General features: G+C 44.8%; 1 protein-coding gene across 1 annotated transcript in view; it reads right to left on the reverse strand.

Moving 5' to 3' along the window:
* The window catches only part of ZC3H15 (zinc finger CCCH-type containing 15), a 235,333-nt gene that overhangs the window by 77,700 nt on the left and 137,707 nt on the right, over window positions 1-19,926 (reverse strand). Inside the window, exon 5 of the mRNA XM_085648699.1 lies at window positions 4,814-4,905. Coding sequence (XP_085504825.1) covers window positions 4,814-4,905 — 92 coding nt within the window. The remainder of the gene's footprint in view (window positions 1-4,813; window positions 4,906-19,926) is intronic.

A 19,926-nucleotide genomic window follows, 5' to 3' on the forward strand; every position in this document is an offset into this window, starting at 1 on the left:
TCAGCAGCATTACTACTATTGAATCTCATAAGGTCGGTGTAAGGGCTGGCTTCTCCATCACCACCTCGTGCAAGCGTGGGAATAAGATTTCCGATCGTTACTTAAAGAAATCAGACAGCAACCCATTCCACCGTGGGGGCTTGCCTGAGGGCATTACCCTCATTACTCCTTTGATTTCAACCACTGTGAATGGATGGTCGAGAATCTCTTAGCCAGGGCAGAGTCCACCAGGCAAACTGCTTGATGCTCAGTTGTGCCACTACCAGATGTGTGCAAGATAGAATAGTAAATGCAAACAAGCATTTACAATGCAATGGTCTCGGCATTGTTAAAGTTACAGCTATTGGCATTGCTTATGACATTATTTTTGTTTGTTTTTAAAACATTTAAAGAAACGGCATTGTTATTTACAATGTCAATAGCTTAATCTAGCTCAAATGCGAGACCTATTGCATTTGCACCCACACACAGCCACACACACAAAGCCACTCACACACACAGAGCCACCCACACAGAGCCACATACACAGAGCTATTCACATAGAGCAACCCACAAACAAATAGAGCCACCCACACAGAGCCTTAGATGTTCGGAACCCCGAATCCGAAAAAGACAGGGCTTGAATTGACAGACAAAGCTCTTCTCCAATGGCTGACCAGCATTTAAGAGGCCAGCCAATGGAGAAGAGGGGGGGGTTCAAGCCCCACTACTGGAAAACATAAAATCTCACCGTCGCAACCTTGGCTAGCCGAGACCTAAAAAGGGGCAGAGTTACCAGGAGACGCATGCTTCAGAAAGTCTGGGTTCCGGTCCTGAGCATTTATGTTTACAAACCAGTGCATTCTGGGAGTTGTCGTTTTGATTCATGTCAGTTGAAGTATCACCTGAAGACAAATATTTGTTTGTTTTTTTTAAAAAAAAAAAGGAAAATAAATACTGGCAAAACGTGACCTTGAATCACATGGCAGCCGTAAAACATGAGCGCATGTCATGATTTTAGGGGCCACCAGCACGCGATTTTGTTTACTTTCATTCCCATTTGTTTAGCATTTTCTGCTAAATTAGAGCCCTTTCTTCCTCTTTTTATTTGCAGTTTTAATATAGCTCGAACTCGACCAGAAGGTATGGGAGCGCTTTAAACAAGCACCACCTACATTACACATTCACTTTAGGTAGGCACGGGGAGATTAAGGGATTTGCCCAAAATCATAGGGTGTTGAGAACTTGAGATGACGCCGAGGCTAGAACCTGATTTAACGAGCTTTTCAATCGGAGAGGCAATGTCGTTGCGCTATCTCCTAAATCGTTGATCGTTCTCGGTTAATTAGGATGGTAAAGTATTAAAATCTCGGCTGGATGTTATGAAGTCTGCTCTGCATTTTTTGTGACTGTCTCGTGACCTCTCTAACATTTAGCTTGGAAGTTGTCGGCTAATCTATTAGTGTAAATTCTCAGTAACCCGGCATTTCCTGCACGTTGCTCCTGTTGTGCCGCCTGCCGTCCAGCAGGTGGATACACAGCCCCTCCAAATACACTGGGAGAAAAGTCAGGCAGGAACGAGACAGTGATGTGTTGGGCCAGCTGGAAGAAAAAGCAATGGGTAAAAAAAAAATAAAAAAAAACAAACGCCACCGAACAAAGAAAGAAGGGAGGAAACTAGGAAACACAGCACTTTTGGGAGCAGCCAAGTGAAGGAAGGGGCCCCCAACAGAGGCTGCAAGACATCCTGGAAGGAAGACTGCAGGGCAGGGGTACGAGCAGGAGGGGGTAGGAGTCTCAGCGCCCGGCTGGGGAGGCCGTTTGCATTGGAAGTGGCCCTGCGTGCATGTCCTGCGGGGTCCCCGGTGCGCAGTGATTTGTGGGCACGGAGCCGGGAGCAGGGCTGCTGGGAAGTAGGGGATCCCGAAGTTGCAGCCGGTCTGCGGATCCGGAGCGAGGGGGCGGAGAGGCGGGAGCCACGGAGCCTGGCGGGAGAGCCCCAGGGGAGATGGGGTGAGTGTGAGCGCTGGGGTTGCAGCGCAAGAAGTGCCGGTGTTAGAGAAGCTCCATGCTACATGGCCAGAGCCCCGGCGGAGGGGGGGTGCCTGTGCCCGATGTAAGAGGACTGGGGGCGGGGGGGGGGGGTCGCATGGGGTCTAAGAGTGTCTGATCTGTTAAGTTTAAGTGCCAGGGGGCAGAGTACATCCCAGCAAGAGACACAGAGAAGTGCAGCATTCGCTAGCCGAGACCTAAATAAACACGAGAACGTCCCTGTAAAAGAAAAAAAAAAAACACGCCCACCAGTGTAAAAGGTACAGGGCTTAAAAAAGATAAAGAAGCGGAAAAACACACCCCCGAATCCGAAAAAGACGGGGCTTGAATTGACAGACAAAGCTCTTCTCCAATGGCTGACCAGCATTTAAGAGGCCAGCCGGGCGGGTTCAAGCCCCACTACTGGAAAACATAACATCTCGCCAGCAAGACTTCGCTAGCCGAGACCTAAAAATGGATATAATACCATTAGCCCCCTCATGTTCAACTTCCATCTAGAGCCATTATCTCAATTACATTCCCTGCAGGGCAGCTTTATTAGACTGGCTAATGCTTTACCTAGCCTTTCACCTTCCTCGAATATCGGTTGGAGCAGCACATATACCTCCATGCTTTCTTTTTCTTCTGCCAGATTGATGTATTCGGAGATTATCTCGAATAGACACCCAATGAGTATGTCACTAGCTCCCAACCGGGTGGATTGAAGATGGTTTAGCTCAGATTGGATTCATCCCAGGTCCCTTTGCACCGTTTTTATTGTCCTCCTATAACCTTGAAGGTTCCACATAGTATCCTTGTGCTATCTACTGAGCCATTACTCAGCTTGAAATATTCCTCAATTTCAGCTTGTAGCTCATTCTGAAATAGCCTGTCTAGGAGTGCCGATGGCTGCACTCTCCACTGGCCTATGGCTTGCATGGGACCATGAATTCTCAGCCAGAACAGTTCTAGTAGCCCAGATACTAATGTCAGGCATTATTAGCGAAAAATCCAGAAGAGATCACATATTGTGTACACTGGAAATGAACATCCCGAACTCCTCGTAGGTTGTCTATTGTGTCATACAACCATCAGGAAAGTCACGGCTGCCAGTCATGAACCCCACCAAACAATAAGGAAGGGGAGTCAGGAGAAGAATGGGAAAGAATTGATATCCTTCATACTTGGGAGAGACCAGCTCTCATGTCACCCAGTGACTAGCCTGCCCTAGGCTGTTAACAATTAAGACTGGTCCTTTGCTATTACAGAACGTAATCAAAACTCAGTACAAACTGGGTAGAACATGGTACATATGTCTATACGGAGGGAAACTGTCCTCCTGTCCCCTCCATCAGGGCCAGATTCCTACAAGCAATCACAGGGGACTAATAATTAATGCACTGCAACCTTTTAGTCATTCTCACCAAGCATAGGAGAGGCTGTGCTGTTATCTTCTGAGTCCTGGTGATTTGTGTTCCCTCGATGCAGTGCTTTTATGAAGTCCATTGCTTGTTGTGAGTTTTGAAAGATGGGCCGCTTTGACTTGTGGGTGATGGTTCAGCGTGCTGGATACAGCATTACATATTGAATGCCTGCTCTCTGCAGTTTCATTTTGACTGGCAACATTTCTAACCACACTTCACCAAACTGACCATATGCAGCTCCACATCTGACCATCCCAGTGAACAACCAATTAATCACCTACTCCATCACTGAACAGACCTCTCCAGTTCCAGGTAAAGTCACATTATTAACCACCACTTAAGACCCTAGGCACAGAGTTCCAAGATTTTACATAAGGAAATAATGGTCTTGGGGCATCGTACAGAAGTATAGGAAGGTCTTACTAGACAGAAGTGGTACATAGTGATGGGGTGTCTTGGGGCTGTGAAAACAACTATTGACTTTAACTAGAAATGAATGGACGCACCCCAAATATCTCAAATGTATCATAGATTGTGGGTCTTATTATCAATGGAAAACTTGTTGAGTAATCTAGACGGCACCCATATGAGATTTGAGGGTATGTGGAAACCACTGCTGTAGGTTTTATGCTAGGGAAATTAAAATTCACTCAGACTTCCAAGGAGGAGAGTGATAGGTTTCTACCAATAGTAAGAACCTTTGACTGTTTGATTAGGGAAGCCACCTCAGTTGTATTTTTGGGGACAGTTAGGTAAACAAAGATATTGAAGTGGCTGGGTGAGGATCATGAAGGGGTTGGGGGTAGCTGAGGATTTTCTCATTAGGTTCGTTCTTTGTCTCATGTTTATGCTCACGTAATAACTTTGGAACGCTCTGAATGTTCACTCATGACAGAATAGCTTGAGGTGTCTAAATCTTTTTCTTTGTACTATAATGTAGATTTTGAAATGTCCACTACACAGTTGTTTGAGAAAAATCCACTAGCCAAACCAATAAACACAGAATCCCCACTATACTACCCACCCAGAAATGTATTAACACAATGAAAAACATGAAAATGCGCTACCCTAAGAAGACAAACCAACTGTAGTATTATATTTACACTCTAGTAGCACCAACGATCATCTAGAGGCTAAATTGAGAACTACAGAATCAGAAACTATTGTGCCTCAGGGGCCAACATGGGGCTGTGTTTGATACATGTTGCACCCCATCACGCTTATTTACCCGTTTGATACAGGGCATTTTGCAACTAGAAAACTGCCTCAGATGTTTAACTAATGTAGCTCTACCCTTCCTTCATTAACAGAAAGAAACAAGAAACAACATAATCTATTCTAATTTTAGGTTATCACCAAAAATAAAAAAGGACACATACTATTTGAGTTTTGGCCTTTTTCTTTTCCGCCTCACCATGCTTCTTGTTGACTACCTCTTCCAGTTTCTTGTCATCCCAAGTGTCCATTGTATCTAGGAAAAGAAAAGAAAATATTTCACACTGGTCTTAAATGTTTCAAATTGACATGGTGGAATTACTGGGGAGGTATGTAAATATGACCAACTTCAACAGAAAATAATTCAAGAAAGAATGAGTTATGTACTTTCAGTAGTAATTTTCCTGTTAGATACATAATCCATACCGAACGTGTTTGCTCTGAAAACCTTCTGTCACATACATTAAAAGCCATCTTCACAAGAAACAAAGATTTATCTTGCAACACTACCCCGATGTAAAAGACAGAATGAAGGAAGGATACACCAATCACTTAATCTGCAAGCTCATATAACAGCCAGTTCTGAACATAAAAGGGTAAGGGTTCTTCCAAGCAGTGTTTGGGCAACAGTCCCTCTTCTATTTAAGCCCTGACTTCAATTAGCTTGTTTGTGAAGAAGATTAAGTGTTTTGCCATGCTGACCAGAAAAGAATTTCTACCACCCTACTGTCAAGCAGTGTCTGCAAGGTGCACTGGCTATCTCACCATGACTATTTGGGCTCTAAAATAAAATTCTTATGCAAGACAACAACCTAAGTGTGCCTTATAAACATCTCGAAAAATTATGTATCAAGGCATAAATTGATTCAAGAAGTTTGATTAACTTGTATATAGTAAAAAGTAACTTCCTCAGCGAGATTCACAAAACATTTGCTTATTGGTTACATGTGTCTCTCAAATCTGAAACAGGATCAAAAGCAACTGCCATTCACCCTTTGAAACCTTTCTTTGGAGGCATATGCTGGCAAGACTCCCAATTGGCTACAGACTCCATGATATGAAGTCCAAAAACGTACAAGATCTTGCATTGTGGTCGATTCCTAGACAGCAGCATAAACGCAAATGCAGTGGGTTGTGTCATTGCATCATAGGAGAGATATTAATGCCTATATCTTCTAGGAAGCGGATAAAAGAGTAGCTGTGGTATTGGTAAATTTATGCTGGGCAGTTGACTACTGCCCTATACCTCCAATCCCTGGTTAACTCCCTTACAATGACACTACCAAAGTGCAGGATGGATTGTATTCTGAACACCTACCAAGAGAGGAGGGAAACTGTATCCACCCCATTGTAACACACAGCATAGTGCAGACCATGGAGAAGGCAGGTGGGTCAGGCCACTAAACCCCTGCGTCTTGGTTGGAGCTACAGTCTCTACAGGGTTTAAGAGAAAAATGAACATTCAGGTCTTTCCTAGATGGTGAATAACAGGATGCATTTTTGTACCCATGAGAAATGGCTACACAGTTCATTTAACCCAAAGCACTGCATAGGGTGTGTTGCCACGGGTCACAATTAGATACAATGGGATTTGTTGTCTGCCTAAACTGCAAGTCTGGCTCAGACACTAAGCACACAAAATGACAAGGTTACGTAATTCACACATTTTGGATTAGGGTTCAAACTTAATTCACAAAACTCTATACCATGGATCCTAAGCATTACTTGGGAAAAGAGGTGCTCTTGAACTATTCAAACACAAGTTGAATGCGTAACCGGAGTTTGATTGCAGCCAAAGGTAGACAGCCCCAGAATAGTGGAATGAAAATGTACCTAATTGTGACACTTAGAGAAGAGGCATGGGTGGTTTCTTGGCAATGGGGTGAAAAAGATAAAAGAGGGGAGGTGCAGTTCGATGAAATTAAACAAATTGAGGTCCATGTAGGGATTACAGAGTCATTGTTGTTCGGTACTTCTTGAAAGCTTAACCATTGGGAACGGTCATTCAGGGTGGGTGGGTGGTCTGTGACCACCTTCAGAATAAACTGGAATTCAGCCATGAAATATATTGCTTCCATGGATATTTTATTAATCACAGTTGGGAAGACTAGGATCTTTTTTGTTAATAGGAAGTTATGTCAACAGAGCGTAAAAAGGTCTGACACAGCAAGTTGCAGGTTCTGTAGTAAAAAATTTAAAAAAGTAGTGCATAGCAAAATTAATAACAGACTTTCAAATGGCTGTGGGTTCAGAATATATCTCGTGAGAAGATCTTGTGCCAATTTACCTCTGACAGAATAGGTCTCCGGTCTTCGAGGCAAGATCTGCTCACTTTTTAATAGGTTGAAATAAATGCAGAATATTAAATGAGCTACCGTCTACTTAAAAGGATGCTAGACATGGACAAACAGAACCGTAATTCAAAGTAGTTGTACTGATTTAAACAACTCTTGCCATTTTTAAGTGATATTTGTTCATCTCTTTTGTTACCTCTTTAAATCTTATGCATGAGAAAACCTCTTCCAGAGCGACAACAGGTCTAAGAGAAAACAAATCTCTAGAGTGTCTGGTTTAGGTCAAAGTCTGAGATTACCTTGGCTATGAAAGGATAGCAAGCTGTAAAGAATTTTTTAGGCTTATCAGTGGAAACCAATATGAAGCTCATGAACCTATATAGACAGTTATAGGTTGGGGTGACAGACCTGCTCAGCAGCTGGGTGAGAGGGCCCAGTATGCTTTTTTTTGCATTTTATTTGAAGAGTTAAACAGTCATAAAAGCTCATAAAACAAAAGGTTCATGAATATTGAGGCAATTAATTTTGATGATGATACACAACCACCATTGCAGGAATATAGGATTACTTCCGAACGCCAGTTTTGAAGGATTATTGCTCTAGCGATAAAAACAATGGTAGACTGTTTTTCTCTGCAAGGAGCCAATATTAATATCAGGTGAATACCCAAAAAACGCTGTCTGGGCATCAGAAGGCTGAGTCAGGTCTAAAGTATAAAAGCAATACTGCTCAATCACAGACAAAATGGCTTTATTCTTTTGCTACTCCAGATGATATGGATCCATGAACTCACCCCTTTCATTTAACACCTGAAACAGTTTACTGGGATTTGAGGGTAAATGTTTTGTAGGAAAGCAAGGGTTCTATACAACAGCCACTTGGCGTAATGTTGCATTTGTCTAAAATTTGCGCCTTTCCTTAAAGTAAAGTTAATTTGTTAATATTATTCTAGGCAGCAATTGAAACCTGGTTATGTTCTTTGGCGTGCCACTTATCCCGAGCTTTCACGTACACTGTTTTAGCCTTATTTTGTCCGAGAAATGAGACCCAGCAACTAATTGGTCTACTCTTTGTGGATTCTACCAAGTCCTCTACTAAATCCAGACTTTCCTGATTTCTACTATCTAATTCCCTTAAAAAACATCTGATCTTAATAAAGAACCTTGTAGCAAGTTTTTACAAAACCTAATCCTAGGTCCAATATCACTCCAGACTTTCCAAACTTCAACATTCATAAAGTCAGTAATCAAGCTGAAAACGTTACTCTCCCACTTTGAGATGACATTCTTCTCTAAAAGGGGTCAATCCCCTTGATAAATAGCCAAATGAGTAAGTTCGTTAATCATGGGAATATCAAAGTACTTGAATAACTGTGCTTTGCGCTTTATACACCATTGTAAGGTTTTATATCTAAGGGGGGGGGGGGGGGGCCTGGTAAGACGCAGAAAATCAATAATATGGTACTCCTGAAGGAATAATTTCAGGAAATAGATTGTCAAATCCATTCCCTTTTAGTGATTTAAAAAACCTGAAAATGCTGTGGGCAAAATTTGCAAAGTAACATTCTCTCAGATCGGGGAGAGTCAGCCACCCCCTCTTCCAATAACCTATATAGTGTGTCTAACGACAGGCGAGGCGATTTACTAGCCCAAATAAAGGCTGAAGACATACCCTCCATCTCTTTAAAAAAAACGTAATCTGAAGGGCCCATGGAATAGCAGCAAACAGAAAATCACACAGAGGCAAAACTGATATCCGAACCTAAGCAATACGGTCCATTTATGGAGAGAGGTAGCTTATACCATTGTGAAAATAGTATCCTAATGTTACTAATTAATGGGACATAATTCAATATGAAAAAATCATTAAAACTGTGAGAAATAAACCCCTAAATAGTGCTAAAGCCTAGAAATAACTAGATGATGCAATTCAGAAATTAAAGTGTCAAGTGCAGAGATGCATAATAAAATCACAATTTTCAACTTATTAATCTTATAGGCTTGATATACTTAAAAAATTGCAAAAACCCTCATTTGGTTCTCCATTTCAGTTTTTAAAAAGAGCACACTGTCATCTGTGTATAGCTTAATGGGAGTCATCCCGCTTATAGGTGGTGCCATATTTAAAATTGTCTGAATAGCTATAGCCAACGGTTCTATAAAAAGTGCGAAAATGTATGGGTGACAGGGTGCAGCCCTGCCTTGTCCCCCTAGTCACCCCGCAGGTCCTGATATTCCTTGACTGTATAATACATTGCGCTTAGCACCTTCATATAGACTGGATATTATCTGGACCAGTCTGCTGTGGGATCCAAACTTCTTAGGAAGGATAACCAGCATTTACAATGAAATGGTCTCGGCATTGTGAAAGTTAGAGCTATTGGCAATGCTCATGACATTTTTGTTAATGTTTTTGTTTTTAAAACATTTAAAGAAACGGCATGGTTCTATAAAAAGTGCGAAAATGTATGGGTGACAGGGTGCAGCCCTGCCTTGTCCCCCTAGTCACCCCGCAGGTCCTGATATTCCTTGACTGTATAATACATTGCGCTTAGCACCTTTATATAGACTGGATATTATCTGGACCAGTCTGCTGTGGGATCCAAACTTCTTAGGAAGGATAACCAGCATTTACAATGAAATGGTCTCGGCATTGTGAAAGTTAGAGCTATTGGCAATGCTCATGACATTTTTGTTAATGTTTTTGTTTTTAAAACATTTAAAGAAACGGCATTGTTATTTACAATGTCAATAGCTTAATCACTCTCAAATGCGAGACCTATTGCATTTGCACCCACACACAGAGCCACCCACACACAGAGCCACCCACACACAGAGCCACCAACACACACAGAGCCACTCACATAGAGCAACCCACACACAAATAGAGCCACCAACAGAGCCACCTACACACACAGAGTTACCCACACACAGACAGAGCCATCACACATAGAGCCACCTACAAAAAAAGCCACACATGCAGAGCCACACACAGAGCCACCCACACACACAGAGCCTCCCACACACACAGAGCCTCCCACACACACACAGAGCCCCCACACACACACAGAGCCCCCCACACACACACACAGAGCCTCCCACACACACACCGAGCCTCCCACACACACACCGAGCCTCCCACACACACACCGAGCCTCCCACACACACACCGAGCCTCCCACACACACACCGAGCCTCCCACACACACACCGAGCCTCCCACACACACACCGAGCCTCCCACACACACACCGAGCCTCCCACACACACACCGAGCCTCCCACACACACACCGAGCCTCCCACACACCCACATACAAACCCACACACACACACACACACACACACACACACACACACACACAGATCTAGACACATACACATTGATCTTGGGAGCCAAAGCAGAAGTGGCACCCGCTTCACCTCCTGTTCAAATGTTAACTGGTCTCTTTGTATATGATTTGGGTAACTTGTTACTTCACACAAGCTCCTGAACACTGCTTGGTGGTCAGATATGAGGCTCTAGTTTGTTGTACACAGATGGTAGAACACGACTTTATAATGATGTGCCGATGGTAAAAGCAAAATATTTACGTAATGTGTACATAAAGCCCAAGAAAAATGAAGAAACGTTTCAGTCTTTTTAATGCACACACAATACAAATTCCAGGGACAGTGATGTACTGGATGAAAATATACACATCACTGGACCCTCAACTATATTATTTTAAAATAAAAACAGACTTAGACATTGATGCGTGTTTTTCATAACTGGACAGCTCCAGATTTGCGTAAGGGATGGGAATTCGATAGAGCAAAATAGTCAACAGTGGAAAAAAGATATATAAATTGGCCTCGTAGGCAAAGCCTTACTCTCTCTCGCTCTTTGAAGTTTGTTTTTCTAAAGAATTTTAAAAAACTATACATTTTCCAAGAAAAAACTGCGAGGCAAGAGTTATTATGTCAGCGTTCTAAATGCGTCTTGCGTCTCCTATGGGCACTTTCTTTTCTAATTTTGTTATCGGCTTCTTAGATGTTCGTCCCAATATAAATAAGTGCTGACAGTATACGAACAGAATAGCTACTCGTACCTGAAAAGAGATAACTTCAGATGTATCTGTGGGCGGCGCTCCGATATACCTACTGCGGCATATATTTATCAATTGCCTCTTCCTGCTAGGTCTGCAATGAAAGTATGAAAACCATCTCAACTGTCCGCTGCGTGTGTCATCCTCAATGCCATCACATGCATTCCCACACTCTCCAAAAACTCTAATACCTTGTGCAGCTGGTAATGCAACAACAGAAATGAAGAACCACAGCGGCTCCACAGCACCCAACTAGCAGCAGAAAGCACAGGCCTCACAGGAGCAGACGCTACACGGAAAATAGTAAATGGACTAGATTAACCATTGTGATGCGCACCGACGTCCGAGTAACTTCACTATAGCGGCCATCTTGGAGTGATAGATTTTGTTCGCCTCTCTATGGGTCACAAGGCAAATCAAAAAAATATACTTAAAAGTGTGTGTGAATATTCATGAGTTTATGTAATGTAATACATTCCTTTGTTTATCAGAGTTTCACATATGTTTATATACAAATTATTCGTTTCATTTTTGTATTCCATCACCACAATACCTTGCAGTTACATTTGTTTTAAATATCTTTATTACATTACACATTTTAGGATGGTCTAATAATGTGCTCCTTAATAACTGGAGTGAGAAATAACAAATTTTTCTGTGATGTAATAAAACAATTACTGTTCTAAAATGGCCCGAGGAGAGGGAGCGACCGCCACCATCTTTCTCCGAGGTCAAGCAGAAATGCCTCGGAGAAACGCAGCGTAATTTTCAGATTCGGGGGCGTGTTTTTCTTTCTCTCCTCTTGCCATTGGCTGGAATGTTTACATTCCAGAGGAGAGAAAGAAAGTAAAAAACACGTCCCGAATCCGAAAAAGACGGGGCTTAAATGGACATTCGCCCCTCTCCTCCAATGGCTGGCCTCCGTTTAGGAAGCCAGCAAATGGAGAAGAGGGGCGGGTTCAAGCCCACTACTGAGACATTAAATCTCGCAAGCCAGACTGCGCAAGCGCAGCCTTCGCTAGCCGAGACCTAAAAAGGCTCTCCCAGCAAACCATGTCACAAACCCTTTAGGCTTCTAAAAAAATCAACTGGGTGGGAACTCTTTTCTGTGTGAAATAATCCAAGGCTTTGCTAAAACAATTGTATTGGAGAATAACCGTGTAACGGGCACAAAAACACACTATGAGTAGACGACTGCACCCATAACGTGATATGCGATTTGCTAAAGATTTTGTAATAAGTCTACATTAACGAGACTAATAGACCTATATGAATTAATTTTCTCCTTCTCCTTGCCTTTCTTTAAACAGTTGCAATGCGGAAAGAGGCCAGGACTTCACCCCCTCCAGGGGGGCAAGTTTTAGCAATTCGAGTTTTAAAACTGATGCAAATCTTTCATAAATTTCAACTTGATGACCATCTTCACCACAAGCTTTACCATTAGCTAAAGATTTTTCAACCACCTCTATGTCCTCAACAGAAATTTTTGCTTCAATGACTTGTGCTTGATTTAATTTTAGCTTTAGTATGGGGAGCTCGTTAAAAAAAACCTAGCTCATGCACATTGACCTGCTGTTCCATTCTATATCATGCTTCATAATGTTTGAGAAATCTCTCCTAAATTTGCTCAAGGTCTTTAAGGTGGGCATTTGTTTCCACGTCCACGAGGTAGGTTATCTTATTCTGCTCTAGATGCTCTCACGCTTGCCAGGCCAGAAAATGAGCTGCATATTCGCTTTCCTTATACACCTTTTGTAGGTATGCAGAGTTAGCTATGTATACTTGCTTGTAATAATACTCCTGCATATGCAGTCTTGCATGCCTGAGCACTATTTTATTGGCTTGGTTAGACCGTTGCAGATTCATACTTGCCTGGTTTAATTCAGCCTCTAGCTCTGCCCAGAGTATAGATATGCATTTCCTCTGCCCAGTCTCTTTAGAGGTGATGTTTCCAATATAGTTGCTTTAAAAACCTCCCATACATTATCAATTACAGTAGAATTATTTACTTTGAAATAGATATATCGCTCTGTATCTCCTTAAACCACTCAATGTTTACTTTATTTAAAAAATCTCCCCTCTGGCTGCTCTACCTTAATGCCTTAAATATCCATCTATACCAAAGCATGAGCACAGGAAGCATTTTATATATGGGTATAACTATTTACTTGTAAATTTTGTGTAGAGAGAAAGTAGTCCAATCTAGCAGCTGGCATATCTTCCCGAAAGACAAGAATATTCATGTTTGCCTGGGATTTTTTTCCCTTCATAGATCTATAAGATCCAACCCTCTGCTACATTCTATCATAGCGGTGGCCATTCACAGTTTATTTTGCCTACAACTACCTGAGAACGAATCTAAATGTGGATTTTGAAGGAGATTAAAGTCCCACGCCCAATAGTACAAAACTGGGAATATTTAGCAAAGCCTGATAGAACTATGATAGTCGCCGGATTATCTAATATCAGAGCGTACATTGTAGCAATCATGAGTTTGATATTATTCAGAAGCCCACTAACCAAGACCCACCTACCTTCTGTATCAGTTTGAGAAAAAGAAACTTGAAGGTGGAAATGTTTATTTGCCACCCCTTATGTGTAGCACTTGCACAGGACACACTGATACCCTGCTGGTTGCTGAAACATTTTGAATGTGGCTCCTTTTTATCAATAAAGTATTTCTTGAACAAGTAAGATATCTGGGGAGTGCCCTCTCACGCAGGTATCTATCGCCCTGGCTTTAGATTTGTAATTAAGGCCATTAGTATTGAATGTAACAATCTGTATAAAATCCTAATGTGTAGTCATTTCTGAGCCAACTCCACATGTATAATTTGGAATCTTGCGACAAGTGCAACAACCTTATCTGAGACGACAAGCAGTGGACCTTACAGCATGATTACGCAAAACCTAGGTTGCTAACCAGAAGTTGACGCAACTAAAGAGGGGAGGGAATTGAAAGATTAATAAGCGAACTGTAGGGGCATGATGTTAATGTATCAGCACCTTTATGCATGATATGTAAAGAACATTTGATGCTTTGGAAGCAACGGTATAAAACCCCAATAGAATCAAATTTAAAAAAAGAAATAGTGCAACAACCTTAAAAAAAACTATCACCTAACAATCCAAGGAGTCACATGACGTGAGAAATGTTAAAAATAATAATTTAAAAAATAAAAACATCAACTTTTCACAACCTAGGTCTACTGAAACATAATGGACGCCCCACCAGTCCAATGGAATTAAAGTGACTAACTGCATTTCCTTACTACAGCCTGGAGGAGCCATATCCCTCCATCTTTACTAAATTGCAGCATGTGTCATAAAAGTGCATTGTGCTTCTTAAATCGCATACATGGACAGCTTTGACCTAAAAAACAAAAAAAAAAAAAAAACTCCGGTTGTACGATTACTGCTTCATTTAAGAAAAAGTGCCTGCGTGTCTAAGTGCCTTATGTATCATCTCCCTACTACACAAAAAATCTAATATTCCCTAACTAAAAGAGATTTAAAACATACAACGAAAAATAGCCTACAAATGGGCCCTGACCTCTTTCCCACTCGATCGAAAAGTTTCTTACCTGTCGGTGTAGTTTTGCAGCTTGAAGATCTTTCTGGATTCACTATGCTGTGCATTATTCCGCGATCTTGTGGTTGGGTCCGGATTCGTAGTCTTTTCTTTGTGTTTTTGTTTTTTTTTTTGTAGCCCAGGTGGGCGTCGACGTCCACCATTTGGTGCACCTCCCGTGACGTCGTCGTGCTTCCTGCGGAAGTCCCACCTTTGGGGCGCCATCTTCGGGTTCTTTTTTCCCTGTTTTTTTTTTTTTTTTTTTTTTTAAACCCTAGGCGATTGATTAATCCTTTTGTCCATATTTTTGTACGTTTCCATTTCTTTGATCCTTTCCATTTCACCCCCTCTTCCTCCAGCCTCATCTTCCTGGCGGAGGTGGGTGGGTTCGCTAGTGAATCCAGAAAGATCTTCAAGCTGCAAAACTACACCGACAGGTAAGAAACTTTTCGTTTTGCAGCGTGAATCTTTCTGGATTCACTATGCTGTGCATAGACTTTGTAGCGGTTTTCCTATTTTTGTGGTGGCTGGGTGGAAGATGATCGCTGGTCGTTGAAAATGTGTTGTAGCACCTTCTGTCCGACCTGTGCTTCCTTATTCATTTGAATGTCCACGCAGTAGTGCTTTGTGAACGTGTGCACAGATGCCCAAGTTGCTGCGAGACAAATGTCTTGGATGGGCGTGTTTGCCAGGAAGGCAACTGTGGCCCCCTTCTTCCTTGTGGAGTGAGCTTGGGGCCCCTCCGCTAGCTCCTGTCCAGCCTGTTTGTGACAGAATTGAATAGTGAGGGCAATCCACCTAGCGATGGTGCCCTTGGTCACTGGTCTACCAATGAAGCTAGTAGCAAAGGACACAAACAGCTGCTTCGACTTCCTGAGTTCCTTGGTTCTTTCAATGTAGTGCATCACCGCTCGTCTGGCATCGAGGGTGTGCAGGGCCTTTTCTGCGTTTGTAGTCGGGTTTTGGAAGAAACTCGGTATCTGGATACTCTGATTCATGTGGAACGCCGACACTACCTTGGGCATGAAGTGTGGGTCCGTCCTCAGGACTACCCTGTCTTTGTGAATTTGAATGTAGGGCTCCTGTAGCGTTAGTGCTTGAAGCTCGCTCACCCTGCGTAGTGAGGTTATGGCCACTAGAAAGGCAGTTTTCATCGTCAACATTTGTAGAGTGGCCTTGTGAATGGGTTCAAACGGCGCCTTCATGAGCTCCGTCAGAACCACGTTTAAATTCCATGCCGGTGGCGGCAACCTTTTCGGGGGTGCCATTCTTTTGGCTCCCTCCATGAATCTCTTCACCACCTGCGAGGTGAAGAAACTTCCCCCTTTCTCACCTCTGGTGTAGGCAACGATCGCTGCTAGGTGTACCCTTAGGGAGCTCGAGCAGAGGTTACTCTTTAGAAGGTGTGTGAGGTACCTCAGCACAGTTGAGTCTCTTGTCATTCTGTTTAGCAGGCCCTTTTTCCTGCACCACACCGTGAATCTCTTCCATTTTGCGCTGTAGCACTTTCTTGTAGTAGGTTTCCTTGCCTCCCGTAGCACTCGCATAGTACTCTGAGGTAACCTTAGGTGTGCGAACTCTAGGTCTTCAGGAGCCATGCTGCTAGGTTGAGGGTCTCTGGCTCTGGGTGCAGGACCTCCCCGTTTTGCATTGAGAGCAGGTCTTTTCTCCTCTCGAACCTGTACGGATTGCCTTGTGCCATTTCTTGAATTTGTGAGAACCATGTCTGCCTCGCCCACTGTGGAGCCACCAGGATCAGAGTCATGTTGCTGGTTCTGCACTTGTCGAGCACTCTGTGCAACCGGGGTATCGGTGGAAAGGCGTAGGCAAATGTCCTCTACCAGCTTATCCATAGGGCATTTCCCTTGGATTGCTGATCTGGTTGCCTGGACGCGAAGCTTTGGCATTTTGCATTGTGGCGTGTTGCAAATAGGTCTATTGTGGGAGTCCCCCATCTCCGGAAGATTTTCTCCGTTTCCTGGCCATTGAGCTCCCACTCGTGCGATGCTGAGGTCTGCCTGCTCAGCCAGTCTGCCTCCACATTGTCCTTCCCTGGAAGGTGAATTGCCAGTAGATCTATCTTGAGAGGTATGGCCCATCTCCAAATCTCCTGAGCTAGGGATGAGGGGAAACGACTGTGTCCCCCCTTGTTTGTTGATGTAGAACATCGCCGTGGTGTTGTCTGTCTGGACCAACACCCTCTGGCCGAACAGGTGTCTCTGGAATGCCTTCAGGGCTAGCAGTATCGTTTTCAACTCGAGGTAGTTGATGTGGCGGACCGCATCTGCTGGAGCCCATAGACCCCTCACTCTGAGGTTGTCCATGTGCGCTCCCCATCCCTTCTGCGATGCGTCCGTGGTAATGGTCACTGTTGGGCTTGGTGGTGTCAGGCTTCTCCCTGTTGTTATGTTGTCCCTGTTCCACCAAGTTATCTCCTCCTGCACTGCGTGCGTAACAACCACTAGATCCTCCCAACTTCCGTTTGCTTGTGACCATTGCTGTTGCAGCCATTCCTGGAATGGTCTCATGTGCAGGCGTACATTCGGCACCAGCTGGATACAGGACGCCATCATCCCCATCATCTTGCTCACCGCCCTCACTGTCAGAGCTCGCCCCTTCTGGTAGAGCTGCGTCTCCTTCAGTAGAGCATCTGTCCTCCTGTCGCTGGGCACTACTGTACTGTTGAGGCAGTTGATCTTTGCCCCCAGGAAAATCTTTACCTGTTCCGGTTCCAGCGATGATTTTCCCCAGTGGATGGAAAATCCCAGATTTGTGAGGGTGTCTGTTACGCGTCTTGCGTGCCTCTCGCACTTCTCGCGTGAGTTTGCCTTGACCAGCCAGTCGTCCAAGTAGGGGTATACGTGTATTCCCTGCTTTCGTAGGTGTGCCGCTACCGCCGACAGGCATTTTGTAAAGACCCTTGGCGCTGATTTTAATCCGAAGGCCAGGGTTGTGAACTGGTAGTGTTCCTGTTCGATGTTGAATCTTAGAAGGCCCTTGTGCCTTCTGTTTATTGGGTTGTGAAGGTAGGCATCCTTGAGGTCCACGGTGACCATGAAGTCCCCTTCTCTTATCTGTGGCAGTACCTCCTGCAGTGAAGTCATTTTGAACCTTTGCGTTCTGATGAACTTGTTTAGGTAACGGAGGTCCAGTATGGGTCTGAGGTCTCCGTCTACCTTCGGAACCACGAAGTAGTTTGAGTAGACCCCTTTGTTGCGTTCTCTGAACGGCACTGTCTCTATGGCTCTCTTTTGTAGGAGTTTCCGCGTTTCTTCTCTGAGTATTGCCAGTTCTTGGGCCGATCTCTGTCTTCCCTTCGGCTTCCTGTTTGAAGGTCTTTTCTCCAAGTCTACGCAGTATCCGTACTGCACGATGTTCCGTATCCACTTGTCTGTGGTTATACGCCGCCACTCCTGAAGGTAGAACCTCAGCCTTCCGCCTACTGGTGTCGTATGCTCGTAGGCTCTGGAATCTTCTCTTCCCCCTGATGACACTTTTTTGCGCCTCACCCTTGGGGTAGGCGTCTTCTTGCGTGCTGAGTCACTTCGAGGAGGGCTGATCGCCCCCTCTCCTCCTTTGGCCACGTCCGTTCCCTCTCCCGCGAAAGGACTGGCCCCGAGGTTGATATTGCCAGTTTTGCTTCTGCTGACTTTGTCCGTGACCTTCGCCCTGCTGACCTTGTTGGAACGCCTGGTGCGACGTCCCCTGTTGGCTTCCACCCCTACCGTAGGGTCTCCTAGAGGGATTTCCTCGTCTCATTCCCCTCAGCTGTAGGGCCCCAATGGACCTCGCTGTCTCGTTTTCCTTTTTGAGCTGGGTGAGCTTTTCGTCCACCGTTGCTCCGAACAGTGTCTCTCCGTTGAAGGGGGTGCCAAGGATGTTGTTCTGCACTTCCGGTTTGAATCCCGAGATTCTTAGCCATGCATGCCTCCTCTCTGTGACCCCTATGGCCATGAGTCTTGCTGAAGTCTCTGCCCCATCCAACGCCGTCTTTATACAGGAGTTGGCGATGTTCTTGCCTTCATCTACCAGGTGAGAGGCTCTCTGGCGGTATTCTTCGGGGAGGTGCTTTACTAGCTCCCCCATCTCATCCCAGTGCTGGTATTGGTGTCTATTGAGGAGTGCATTCGAATTCGCCATGCGCCAGTGCATTGCGGCGTTCCTCTCGACCTTTCTGCCTGTGAGGTCGATCCTCCTGCTCTCCTTATCCGGAGGTGGGCCCGAAGTTGCTGGGACGTTGGCCCTTCTCCTGGCCGTGGAGGCTATGATGGAGTCTGCGGTGACGCTACCCTTGATGTAAGGTGGGTCCAGGGAGGAGTGCTTATATTTCTTCTCCGTCCTGGGCGTGATCGACCGGCAGGTCGCAGGTTCCTTGAAGGCTTCTCTCCCCTGGTTCATCACGCTTTGTAGCATGGGGAGGAACTGACTCCTAGTCTGGATGGGGAGCAGTGTCTCGACGAGAAAATCGGCTTTCGGCCTCTCCTCGTCGAGTTTGACGCCGAAGGCCATTGCTGCGCTCCTCACCACCATATTGTACACCCCGATGTCGTCGGGTGGCGAAGGCCTCGAGGGGTACGTGTCCACGGGCTCTTCCGGGTTTTCGGTGTCGAGATCGTGCCATTCGACGTCGTTGCTGGTAGATGCCGCCGATTCGTAGAACGACCGTTGGTCTTCTTCCTCGGCTTCTTCCTCATAATAGGGCTCTTCTTCCTCTTCGAGGTCCCTTGTCAGCCCTTCGGCGTCGAACTCGTCGTCGACCTCCTCGACATCCGCTGATGGAACCGTTGGAATCTTGAATTCCTTCATTCTGGCGTCGAACTCCTTCTTTCTTTGAAGGATGTTCTCCATTTCGGCCTCGAGCCGCCTCTTCTTCTTCTCCATCTCGGAGATGCTTTCGGCGTCGACCGCGGGTCTTTTCGATGAAACTTGCGTCGACGTCGAACGTTCTTTCTGCGTCGATCGGCCCGTTTCATGGGATGATTTCGACGACCCTTGCCTTTCGGCGTCTTTCTGCACCAGGGAGTCCTTTTCTAAGGATCCGCTGGGCCTTTTGTCCGAAGTTCCCCCTTTGGACGTCGAAGTTTTCGGCGCCGGGGCTCCCTTCGCGGACTTTGACTCAGTTTTTCTCTAGTCACCCTCGTGTTTGAGGTGTTTTTTGTTTTGCGCTCGACGATTCTCTTACCTCGTCTTCTTTTTTCTTGTCGGTCTCTACGACCGTGAAGTTTTCGGCTGTCTCGGCGACGTTGTCCTCGTCGTCCGTGTCGAGGCCCAGATCGTAGAGTGACGGGGCTTTCCCTTTGCCATCCATGTTGGCGTTGGCTCTTCTCTG

Source organism: Triturus cristatus, chromosome 3_2, assembly GCF_964204655.1.
Source record: "Triturus cristatus chromosome 3_2, aTriCri1.1, whole genome shotgun sequence".
NCBI lineage: Eukaryota > Metazoa > Chordata > Amphibia > Caudata > Salamandridae > Triturus > Triturus cristatus.